Source organism: Dermacentor silvarum, chromosome 1 (genome assembly GCF_013339745.2).
Source record: "Dermacentor silvarum isolate Dsil-2018 chromosome 1, BIME_Dsil_1.4, whole genome shotgun sequence".
Lineage (NCBI taxonomy): Eukaryota > Metazoa > Arthropoda > Arachnida > Ixodida > Ixodidae > Dermacentor > Dermacentor silvarum.
The window spans coordinates 159,323,968-159,336,045 of NC_051154.1; the positions used below are offsets into that span (position 1 = coordinate 159,323,968).

At 42.5% G+C, this 12,078-nt stretch overlaps 1 protein-coding gene across 5 annotated transcripts in view; it reads left to right on the plus strand.

The window, feature by feature from the left end:
- The window catches only part of LOC119436298 (protein transport protein Sec24C-like), an 83,420-nt gene that overhangs the window by 23,019 nt on the left and 48,323 nt on the right, over positions 1 to 12,078 (plus strand). For all 5 annotated transcript variants that reach the window (XM_049656787.1, XM_049656797.1, XM_037703107.2 and 2 more), the window contains 6 exons: positions 4,922 to 5,037; positions 6,364 to 6,488; positions 6,659 to 6,737; positions 9,448 to 9,560; positions 11,270 to 11,363; positions 11,674 to 11,790. In XM_049656787.1, coding sequence (XP_049512744.1) covers positions 4,922 to 5,037; positions 6,364 to 6,488; positions 6,659 to 6,737; positions 9,448 to 9,560; positions 11,270 to 11,363; positions 11,674 to 11,790 — 644 coding nt within the window. The remainder of the gene's footprint in view (positions 1 to 4,921; positions 5,038 to 6,363; positions 6,489 to 6,658; positions 6,738 to 9,447; positions 9,561 to 11,269; positions 11,364 to 11,673; positions 11,791 to 12,078) is intronic.

The window sequence follows — 12,078 nt, forward strand, 5'->3', positions numbered from 1 at the left end:
TTTTTGTGCCCTTAGAACCCCCGGTTGTCAAAATTATTCCTGAGACCCTCCATTACAGCGTGCCCCATAATGATATCGTGGTTTTGGCACGTAAAACCCCCCAATTTAATTGATTGTACTGTTCGTTCACTCGCGATCGGCAAGGATGAGCTCAAGAGAATTGTATCCCTTTTCCAAACGCTGCAAGTTAAATTGCTAGTTGTGCAGGCAACAAAAGGGTCCGCGCACTACTTGTCTTTTGTGTGGTGGCAATCTATGTTCAATGCAAGCTGCAGTCATCGCGTGCATCGGTAAGCGGCAGATCGGAAAGCAGCTGTCCGAGACATGCGCGTTATGTTTGTTGCTTGGCCATGCTTTTTAGTTTCACAATACCAAAGCATGCTTTAAAGTAATTGCCACCTTGCACATTCTTTCTGCTTCACTCTTCCTGTCAAGAATCTTCGTTTCGTGTAGTAGCCGGCCATTGGTGTCAGCTTACTTTAGCTGCGGCGGGGCATTCACCCGACGAGAAAGTAGATTTGTTTTGATGATGCATGTATCGCTAATTCTTGCGCTCGTGCTATGGTCCCAAGGTAATCGCCTGTTACCGTGATCTGGGTTCATTTTGCGGAGCAGTTTGTATGAGCGATTTCTCATGAGCAGTGAAAAGATACCTTGCTCAATAATGCAATGAGTTGCCATGATTCTAACATCTGCAATGAATAAGGCATGATATACATTAAATGTTTATACATCATGATATAAGGCATTATGCGCATATGTAGTATACTTACATCGCTAATTTTATTGGCTTATTGGTGCCTAATGCATGTGTTCGTTCTGTGCTGACAATGCGGATGCCACTCCCTTTGAGCCAAAATGAGAGCAGCCATGTGTGCGCGCCCAGCGACCAACGAAACCAACCGCAATCGTCACCGTCTCTGCACATCTCTGCAAGCACGCATGACCGCTTTGTGACTGCACCATAGAGAAATAAAAGTGACTAAATTACTGAACTCGGTGTGTACCTCTAACTCGATGCCGTATACAATCTTGTTGGAAACCTCCGTTACGCACATGGCTTTCACTGTCACATCACCGCCCACAATTTGTTCAATGCCATACACATGTGGAAGCAAACGCTCCCCTTTCTTGAGGTTGCCGCCAAGAAAAAAGCTGTGGGCGTCGCCAACCTTCTTGAAACACCGCATTGCAGTCTTTGCATCGCTGTTCAGCAAGCATGCGATCTGCCGCCGTCGAAAACGGAGCGCTGTGAGCACGAGCAGCGAAGGAAAGCGCGGTCAAAACAATGTAAACAAAGCGGAGACTGTACCACGGCGCGACCGCGCTGCTTGACATTTCCACTTTGGGGGTGCTGTCAGGAAGACGCAGTAGCGCCGTCTAGCAATCGTTTTTTCATCTATGGTGATGTCGGAGCACTGCCAGCCAGAGGCACCGCCACGTGATTTGGCACGCCGCTGAGAGAATTAGTCGGTGCGCGGTATGTTCGAATTACCCGTCGCAAATGCTTTCGCCTTCGAATTACCGGGAGTTTTCGCCCATTGGAATACACATAACTTCGACGGGACCACAGCGTTAGTTCGAATAAACCGGAAGTTCGAATTAAGCGTGTTCGAATTAACGAGATTCGACTGTAGTTTTACTTCTTTGTCATTGATTTTGTAGTAATTCCATATCCCAGTGTTGTCACTCGATCATGGCAGTTTCATCAAGTTGGAAGCTGAAACCAAAGAGGATTGTAGAGAAGATGCACCCTGAGCATGGGTGATCACTCGGAAAAGGGTGTAGGAGACCAGTATTTTGGTGTCTAAGGAATTGACATCAAACCATGCCTATAGCAAATGCATGAGTACTAGGAGTGACTCAATATAAAAGAGCAGATCTGAGCTATAGTTTATAGGCAAGAGCACACAGGTGAGCCAGGTTTAAAGAATGGGAAAGGTGCCGATGTGCCTGTGTGCAATAATATCTACACATCTTTGAAGGCTAGCATTGATATTGAACCTTCCATTGTCCCTTTTGTAGAAAGAGTTGTGTTGTCTGAACTTCAAGTGTTCAGAGGCTTGAGTACTTCAGACATGAGCCTAAGGTACACAGGGCTTTTTTTTTTTTTATTATTATTTTCTTGACGCTGGACAGGTGATATTGTCCTGTGCTGAAAGTCAGTCTCCCATGTATGCCACGTTTCTGTGTAAACCAACTTTGAAATTGATTATATTGTTACATTGTAGTAGGGACGGTGAAAAACCAGACAGTACCAAAAGTGTGTCACGCATTTACAGTAAAAGCTCGATGATACGATCACGGCTAATACGAATTTCCGGATGATACGAATTTTTCTGTGGTCCCGGCCGAGCCCCATTACTTTGCAATGTGCTAGAGAACGGTTGTTACGAATCGATTTTCAGCCTGCGTCGGTTGATACGAATAAACGCCGCCCCACCGACGGCCGCGAAAGAGAACAGCGCGCAGTCACGCGCTTTCTCTCCTCGTTTGGTGCGGAGGCGCGGCACCGGACAGCGCGGACTCCGCGACTGGGCGCGAAGAGTTTGAAGCGGTGGCGCTTCAAGAAATAAATGCTTTTTACGTACATGTGCCTGAGTGAGTTCACCTCTGACTCTTTAATTTAGCTACAGTCGATTCTCGTTAATTCGAACACGCTTATTTCTAACATACCGCGCACCGACAATGCTCTTAGCAGCGCGCCAAATAACGCGGCGCCTCTGACCGGCATTGCTCCGACACCGCCATAGAGCAAAAGCTCAGTAGAGACCCCTCAATGGCGCGCGCGAAGGAACGGGGAAAAAAAAAGAACCCGCGGCGAAAATTTCCCCCTCTCTCAAATTGCAAGGTCGCCGTTTCTGCATCGCGCCGGAACAAGCGTGTACGTGCCGACTAGAGTGTTCTAGACAACCGTATTCTAGCACACACTAGTGCCGACGTCTCAGCCACGCGGATAAAATGGCAGTGAACCCTTCTCTATTTTCTAGTCACATGTTGACCTTGCACGCTGCGGCAGCAGCGCAGAGGGAAGCAGCGGCGGAGGCACAGTCGGGCCAACGAAACTGCCACGCCCGCAAACGCTCGCTTCCCGATAACGGCAGAAAAAGAAACTTCAGGGGGCGGCTAATATAAGCTAGCGCCAGCACGGCGGCGGGCGCGCACGGAGATGTGCGCATGGAGTCGAAGGTGAGAGAGCTGCGAGGGAGTTGAGAGGGAGGGCGAACGGAGCCACCGAAGCGGCGGAGTTGACGCGGCCAAATCCGCTTCCCTGCCGCCCTCCTCCCTCACCTTCGACGGTCTCCGCGCGCACCCGTGTGCCGGCGCCGCCCGCTCGCTCCCTGAAGCTTCGTTTTCTGTCGTTATCGGGAAGCGACCGTTAGCCGGCGTGGGCAGTTTCGTGGCCCGCGCTTGCTATGCGCTTGCGCGCCGCGATATTTCACGACTCTCACTGTTCGTGCATCGTGCTATGGTGCACGAATACTTCAAAAATACGTCCTTTTAATTCGAACAAATTTTCGGGCCCCTTCGAGTTCGAATTATCGAGATTCGACAGTAGTTTTAATTGTGTTTCGATGATACGAATTTCGGCTAATACGAATATTTTTCGTGACCCCGTGAGATTCGTATCATCGAGCTTTTACTGTAACTCTTTGTTGGGCGAATTTGTGTCAAGAAAAACATGTGGCACTCATAGCAGAACTATAGCGACAAGCACAGTTGTCTATTGTTCAAATTTTAATCTATGGGTCAAGTGCGGCAGCTATTTATAAGTCACTTATCGTTCATGCCAGTGTATTGGTGTCCAAACTTAAACACAGTCTCCAGGTTGGTATTCCGCGTAGCGTTGTCAAGGATTGTATTGTTGGTTCTCGATTCTTTACTAGTTCTTGGTGCGCAGGTGGGTAAGATGTCGGGTTTCACCGACTAACTCTGTTACTGAGTTACCGCTTGGCACAAGGTGCACCTTCACATATTGGAACTTTCTCAAATGTGGTCACTGATTCTATAGTGAAAGAACCTTGCCTAATTCAGATTTCCTGTGCGATGTGAATAGTGGTGCGCATACTGGGACATACGCGAACACCAGTGATTATGCTGGAATATACGAGGAGTCATCTACAGTCAAACCTTGTTATAAAGAAACAGGATATAACGTAATAATGTATTTATCGAAGTAAGTGAAATTCCCCTTGAAATCCTCATAGAGATTTATATTGCAGTATGCGCAGTAATAGATATAACAAAGTAATAGATGTAATGAATTCTGGCTCCCCCTTGAACTTATTTATAACAAGGTTTTACTGGTTAAATAGCATATGCACTTGTCCATAGATCTAGTTGATGACTGACGATCATGCTAACTGCCTTCATTGTGCTTTGAGTGTTCCTTGTTTTCCTGGTCTTGTTGTCCATTGTTCTTTTTTCTGGCCTGCACTTGCACATCCCCTATGTGTTTCCTGCTTCCCTTTCAGCTCCCTAATGGCAACAATGCTTAATTATATATTGATACATCTTTTGCTTCTCACAGTGCTACCACTGAGCAAGCTTTTATTCTCATTATTGGGAGCTGCTAGCGTGCACCTAATGCAGTGATTTGGGACATTTGCTGCTGCTGCAGTGATGCAGCTCAGGCAGTGAAAGTCTGAAAATAGGCAGGTGCAGAAAGAATTGTATGCACTGGGTCATACTGCTGTCGCATAAAATCTGAAGTTCACCCTTTTTCTTTTATTTATTAGTATGAAGCTTTGATGTATGCTTTTGAATTCAATGTATGCCATCTTGTGTTATACATTTTTTTCATGTTGCATAACTTTGTTGGTAGCAGCCTCATTTGGTGCTGGGAACCTTTAGCATCATTGCAAGCACAAAACAATGTATTTGGAACAACTGTACTAAGATTGTTTTTTGTTGTGTGCAGTGCCTCCTTCATATTTTGCTCACTTGGACCATTTGGGCCAACGATCAGACAAGTTCCAGCGACCTGAGCTTTGTCTTGGTTCCTATGAAATCGTCGCCACCAAGGAATATTGCAAGGTACTTATGATACAGCAGTGTTGTGTTGTGAATTGGCATGTACATGGGGAATTGACCATCGTTTATTTATTTATTATTATTTATTTATTTATTTTTATAAAAGTTTTCAGGCCACAAGAGCTCTGTTAAAATTAAGTTCCTTTGAGTGGTGTGATGTCTACAGGCACAAACATCAGTGGAGATTGTAGTTAGTTGTAGGGTATATAACTTTTTGGGGCTTTTTTTTTTTTTTTTCACAGTTACCATGTCTCAGTCTTTTGGCAGCTTCAGCTACCCATGCATTCACTTGAAAGAATACTCATTGGCTATTATCACTGTACACTGTAATGTCATTACAGATTCCAGATTCTGTTGTTGTTCTCTTGTGTATTACACTTGTCAAAGAGCTACACACATTGCTGTAGTCTAATAGGTGCTGTGGATTGGGCCCTGACATTCTTACTAAGAAACTTCATGACATTTCATTTTTATGGAATGCAACAACCTGACTTTTAAAGTTTTGAATATTGCAACCTGTGAAGCAATTTACTGTTTGCTGTGACATGTATGCTATGCGTATTGTTGAATGAGCTTATTTGTAAGTGAGGCTCTAAATATCTATACTTTGACCATACATTGTTCTAGTTTATCCCCTTCAGGCGCAAATTAATTCTGTCCAATGAAAATTTAGTTTCACCACATTTCTTGCATCTTTACTATCATGAAAATTGCAGAGTTGGATAACGAATGAAAAATTTTCAATTCTTCAGTGAGTTTTGTCATGTTTTCAAACTTTGGACTCTATGCAAAAACTCTCTACTGGAACGTCAGATATGAGAAATGTAACCATTTCATGTTTAGCATACTGTAAGAGACCTATCCAGCCACTCAGTATTGCTGGCGTAAAGCATTGCGAGAAACAATGAAAGAAGTGAACCAGTTGCATGACTACTTACTGACGCTGAGTGCGAACACTCAGCCGTCTACTTTACAACTCGTTTTACTAGAAACGTTTACACATATTATTCTAACTTTCAGTTCAGGTCCAATCAGAAGTATTTTGATATATATGCAACACATTTTAATTACAATTTGATCAATGCTTTTTATTTTGATATGCTATCTTGATGTACACAATTGTGTACACAGCACCTGAAGGGACTATGGAAAATTTGATAACATGCTGCTTTATTAGTCAAAAATGGGGCAAGTGGCTTGAATTCTTTTGAATGTGCCTTATAGTCGAGTTTTTCTTTACTAGACTTTGCTGCTCAGTGCATACATGTAGAGAATTATAATGCTTGCAGCTCATCAAACTTTCTTTTACTCCCTCTCTCTCTTTGTCAGAACTCTGTGTTTCCTGAGCCTCCAGCCTACCTATTCCTGCTAGATGTGTCATACAACAGTATCCGAAATGGCCTGGTACACCTCTTCTGCAGCCATATTCAGACTATCCTCCAGGAACTGCCAAGGTGAGACAACCTCTGACTCCAGCCCACTCCGTGCTACCCTTGTTGTGCAAATAAAAATAAAAACATGTAGGAGGGGAGGGGGAGTGTAATGTCTTATTTGTTGCAAAGCAGATGCATTTGTGTGCCTTGTTGAAATGCATTACGCACTTCTTTTTAATCCTTTTGTGCAGGGCTGAGGGTGAAACAGAATCTAAAGTGCGTGTAGGCTTCATCACCTACAGTAGTGTCGTGCACTTCTACAATCTCAAGGTATGTCGCAGTTTTGTCTTTCTTGCTGTTTCTTAGTTGCTATCAGTTAGTGTGTGCCATTGTAGGTGGAGTTCTGCAGAACTGGAACGTGTGCTCAAAAGTAAGGCAGCATATACACTCAGAGTCTTTTGTTTTCAAGTATAATCTTGCATTTCGCAATATTTGTACCCCAAGTTGATTTTCTATAAAATATCAGTGGAGTCATAGGCTGTGAAGAAAGAATTAGTTTTTCTTAAGGGCATGCTGAACAGGCCAGAGGAGGCCTCATGTGAAATTTCATAAGCACACTTTTCCACCCATCTGCATATCTTGCTTGCTCCGACTAAGCCCGTTTATGCATTCCTGAAGCAGGAACTGTTGTGACAGGAGCAAAGAAGGGAGAGTGGAATCAGCTTTCGTGATTGTTCCTCGCCAAACGCAAACAAGCAAAACAATAGTAATGGTAATAATAATGTGGCCATGGTGGTCATTCAGTCATTGTGAGTGGTGTGTGTATCTGTGTGGAAAAAAGTGCTTTGTGGAATTTCGTGAGGCCAATTTTTCAAGCAAATGGATACTGCCACATCACGATGAACTTTCTGCGAAGAGTATTAGCTGAAATCTGCAGAAGATGGGGCTGTTATCCTCATGCAGTGTTATAAGATGAAAAGCCAAAGATTCCTTGAGCTAAAGGGCCTCTGTTGCTAAAGAGAGGGCTGTTGCATTGGTACCTATTGGGGAAAAGCTACACTATGAATATGCAGTACTATAAGTAGTATTGAGTACCAGACATGATACCCACCGTTGTTGCTTAGTGGCTTTGACGTTGCACTGCTAAGCACAAATAGAAGGTATCATTAAGTTAGTCATTTCTACACTTAAATGAAAAACTAGAATTGATTACCTGTATGCTTTACATGGCACGGAATAACATCCTGGCCACAGCGGCCACATTTCGATAGGGGCAAAATGCAAAAATGCCTGTGTACCGTGCATTGGGTGCACGTTAAAGAAACCCAGGTGGTCTAAATTAATCCGGAGTCCCCCACTACGACGTGCCTCATAATCAGATTGTGGTTTTGGCACGTCAAACTGCAGAATTTATTTTTTTAACCAGACAGGATGCATTCATGCATGAGTACAACCTGGAGGTTTTTCACCAGTCCTTTATACCCAAACTAGGGGTTGTTGGAAATAAACATTGCCATCTCTCTCTCACTGCTCTGCGGAACTGTACAGAACTTCGGAACTGGTTGCTGTTTGGAAACTTCACAGGCATAGGACTTATGCAACGAGTGCAGTAAATCCTGTTACATTTAATAACTGAATGTGTGAGTAGTCGTAAATTGAGGGTGTGTCAATTCGTTCTCTAATTTTATAATTCTGAATTTTGCTGGTGCTGCCTTAACATAGCTTTCAAATGTTTTATATTAGGTTCTAGCTCTGCCTGTCAGAGGCAGCACCTATGACACAGGAATTGCTTCATCTGTCATTGTAGGTCTAGTCTGGAAAACACTGTGCGTAAGTTATCACATATAGTAAATGAATTCTGTGCCATATAGGAGGTGTTTTCCTCATGTATACTGCAGGACCGAACATATTTCTAGAGGAGCTGTGAATGGACACTTTATAGAGGAAACTATTTCTCTGTTTCTTCCCATCATTTGATTACTGTGTTTTGTGTGAACAAGGATCTCATGATTTTAAGCTATTCGTTGTCATTTTATGCAATTATCCATTCATAATAAATTAAACCAATTCAGACTTTGGAACAGCTCCTGGAAAATGTTCCTTGAATATCACCTTAAAAAGCAGCCTCCAACCATTACCTTCCATGTGTGTGTTGAATTGTAAAAAAAATTATGAAGCCCAGAAACAAACTTCCATATTCAAATTACTAGAATCGTAAAACGAGAAGGGGAACCGAGGGGCCCGATATTTGTTAGCCACAAACATGTAAAGCATACAGGTAATCAATTCTAGTTTTTCATTTAAGTGTAGAAATGACTAACTTAATGATACCTTCTATTTGTGATGTCTTGGCATCGTCTAAAGCTGAGAGATACATTACGCCACCTCCAACAAAGAAATTCGTATGAATTTTTGCGTATAAATTATGCCAAGTCATATTGGCATTGCATGTAGCACATCTTGTGAGCACTGACATTGCAAGGCTGTCGTGGGAGTCATTATTTGTAGACTTGAAAAGCTTGAAGAGTGCAGTGAAAAAATTTCTGCACAGCTAGCGTGCGCATCCTGGAATTCAAAGATGCAGGCAGCCGTGAGAAAATTAATTTTTTTCACCATCACCCTATATTTATAAAGCTTTTAGGTCAGGTGTGTGCGCTTATTTGATTAGACCTTTAGACATTCAACAGCTGAAGCTAAATCAAAAGCTGGCAAGTTGGTGTGGCTGTATGTGGGACTAAGCACAGAAAAAATTCTCTCGTCCTGCACATTATGCATTCAACAGCTGAGTTAATTAGTAATTTGTGGTGCCTGTTGACTGTGATAAATGTTTTGAGCTAGCATGAGAGCATACTATGGCGGGATAGTTCATTCTTGCAAGCTGTTCCAAGCAAGAATGCACTTGCTACAGTTTGAAGTCCCAATTGGGTGTACGTGCTCCACTATATTTTTTTTTAGATGAGCAGGCAGTGAAACTTTCTTGACGAAATTCAATATGCATAACTTCAATATAGAGGGCTAAGCTAGGCTTACATGTTTGCAGGCCAGCCTGGCTCAGCCACAGATGCTGGTGGTGCCAGACGTACACGACATGTTTGTGCCTTTGTTGGACGGTTGCCTTGTGACTGTGCAAGAGGCTTCCAGCCTCATTGATAGGTAAGTAATGTGTAACCATAGTTTAGCTGCTTTTTGGTACTTATTTAACTTTAAATGTGTAATTGACAAGATTTAAAAAAGCCCACATGCACCATGCACAAGAGACAAACACATCTCTTTTGACCAATTTATTCTTAAGCTAGAAGGACAGTGCTGTGTGTAGTCTCTTGTGTTGTGTAGTGTGTGTGTGCGTGTGTTTGTGTGCATGCGTGTGCGTGCTTTTAAAATGAGGCTATTGGAGATTTTTGTTAAAATGGTTTCAAGCAGTAAAACTGCTGCAGCAAGAGTGTTGACATAGGTGGCTTGGTGTGCCCTCTGCCCCTTCCATGCCATGGATGAGCTCGGTTCATCTACGTGTTTTTGGTAAAAATGGCGAAGGATGAGCTCAGCTCGTTGACATTACATATAAATTTGTAGCAATGCCATAGACGAGCTGGTTTCGTTTCAGTGCTTTGTCGGGCTTCTGGCAGATGGCAGCACACAATCGATGGGGCAGTGCAAGCAGGAGTGAGTTTATTTGGCTGGAGGAAGTAAAACATGTTGGCAACTGTGTGTCTTAAAAAAATTTGGCCATTTTTGGTCGGAGATAATAGCGAGGCTCGAAAGCAAATAAAAAGTGTGTATCACGAATTATGAACAACTGAAGCTAATAGCATGAAACCAAATCTGCAAAGTAGTGAGGTACTGAAACTGTGTTGACACTTACTCGGTGTAGTTACTAGTACATTGACAAAAGTAGTTACTAGTACGTTGAAAAAAGGACAAAAACATGAATGACTGTTTTCAGTTCTTGAATGAATGTTTTGAGTTCATCAGAACTGCAACATTTTCAGAACCTAAATCTCTTAGAGTTAAACATAGACCTTTCAAGCATCACTTCTTAGGGACGAAATAACTGGGAAGAAATGTCACATTGAAACTGGGTTCACTAGCATTCATCCTTGGTGAAACAGCTGCATTGTTGAATACAATGAACTGTCAAGGTGCATATTTAATATGAATTAGGCTTTTATCACTGCAAGCAGGTTTTCGTGTTGCTAGCACACTTCTGTCAGCTAAGGTTTTTTTTAATAGTAGGGGCATGCTAAAGAGAATATTCAAAATTCTATGAGCAAGCTTCATCAAAGTATAAGTGATGTTTGTATGAAAATGACATCTTTATTTCTAGAGATCTCAGGCCAAAGATCCAATTATGTGTTGAATAGAGTTCTTTTGTCATGATGCTGATCTATGAAGTGTTGGGTGAATGATTAAGAACCCCAGGCAGTCAGAATTAAATTAATCTGAAGCCCTCCACTTCAGTGTCTCTCATAGTTTTGGTGTTGCTTTGGGATAAACTCCATGTGTCATCACCATCTCCTTTTGAGAAGTTGGCAGCACAGCGTCTTTTCTGCATCGTTATGCTGCATGACAGCTTTCTTGTGGCATTTCAGTTGCTGCTATTTCAGTTGAAATACAGTAATAACATGATTGAAGTCCTTGCTCTGCAATGTTTCCCTCCTCATTCCATACTTTTAATAACAAATCCCACTTTAGGTTTTCACTTCATGTCATTGAAGCCTACCCACACTGTAGAATTTTGCGACACACTTCTGTGTGTGCGTGCAGGCATGTGCTGTCAGAGGCAAATCATGTGGGAAATGTGTTATGGTATGAATGAAGGGCTTTTGAAGACTTCTGAGACACCTACATTACATTTCTTTGCATAGTCTGTTGGAGCAGATTCCTGTAATGTTTGGGGAAACCCGTGAAACGGAAACAATCCTTGGAGCAGCTATTCAGGCTGGCCTGGAAGCCCTCAAGGTAATGGTTACTTGTGTTTTGTTTTACTTCTGTGCAGAGCACTGAACACTTGCTCAATTGCCTTTGTAACATCATGTGTTGTTGCAAACAATTGTCATCACTAACCATCCGCTCCACTTAATGGAGCTGTCTTGTGTTACATTTTGCACACTGTAGTTTTGTGAGCTCTTAGAGTTAAAATGCTGTGTGCTGAACTGTTTTTATGTGACAACTCTTCATATAAAGTGTCTTTTGCCTCTTCTGATGCAGTGTTACTACAGAGTCTCTACTTTAAAAATAATAATTAGCCAAATACTAATAATTTTTTCAGGCAGCAGAGTGTGCTGGCAAACTCTTTGTAATGCACACCAGCCTTCCCATTGCGGATGCTCCTGGAAAGTTAAAAAACAGAGATGACCGCAAGCTGCTTGGCACTGACAAAGAGAAGGTAGGTAATAATCTCAATTTTTTTCTTTAGTATAAGGACATGGTAGTGTGCTTTGATATGTGCTGGTCTCCTTATCTAGTGTTGCAGAGCTCGACTGGTGTGATGCTTCTTGTTGCAACTTGCTAGAAATACAACATATGAGGCATGCAAAATAAACTGATTTTATGTTGTTTTAGTGGAATCTTACGCCGTGATAATGTTTGTTCAGGCTACTAGGAACAGCTGATAGCTGCTGGAATGGGTAGCACTAACCCAAACCTTCTTTCCCAAATTTTTTTGCCCTCTGGC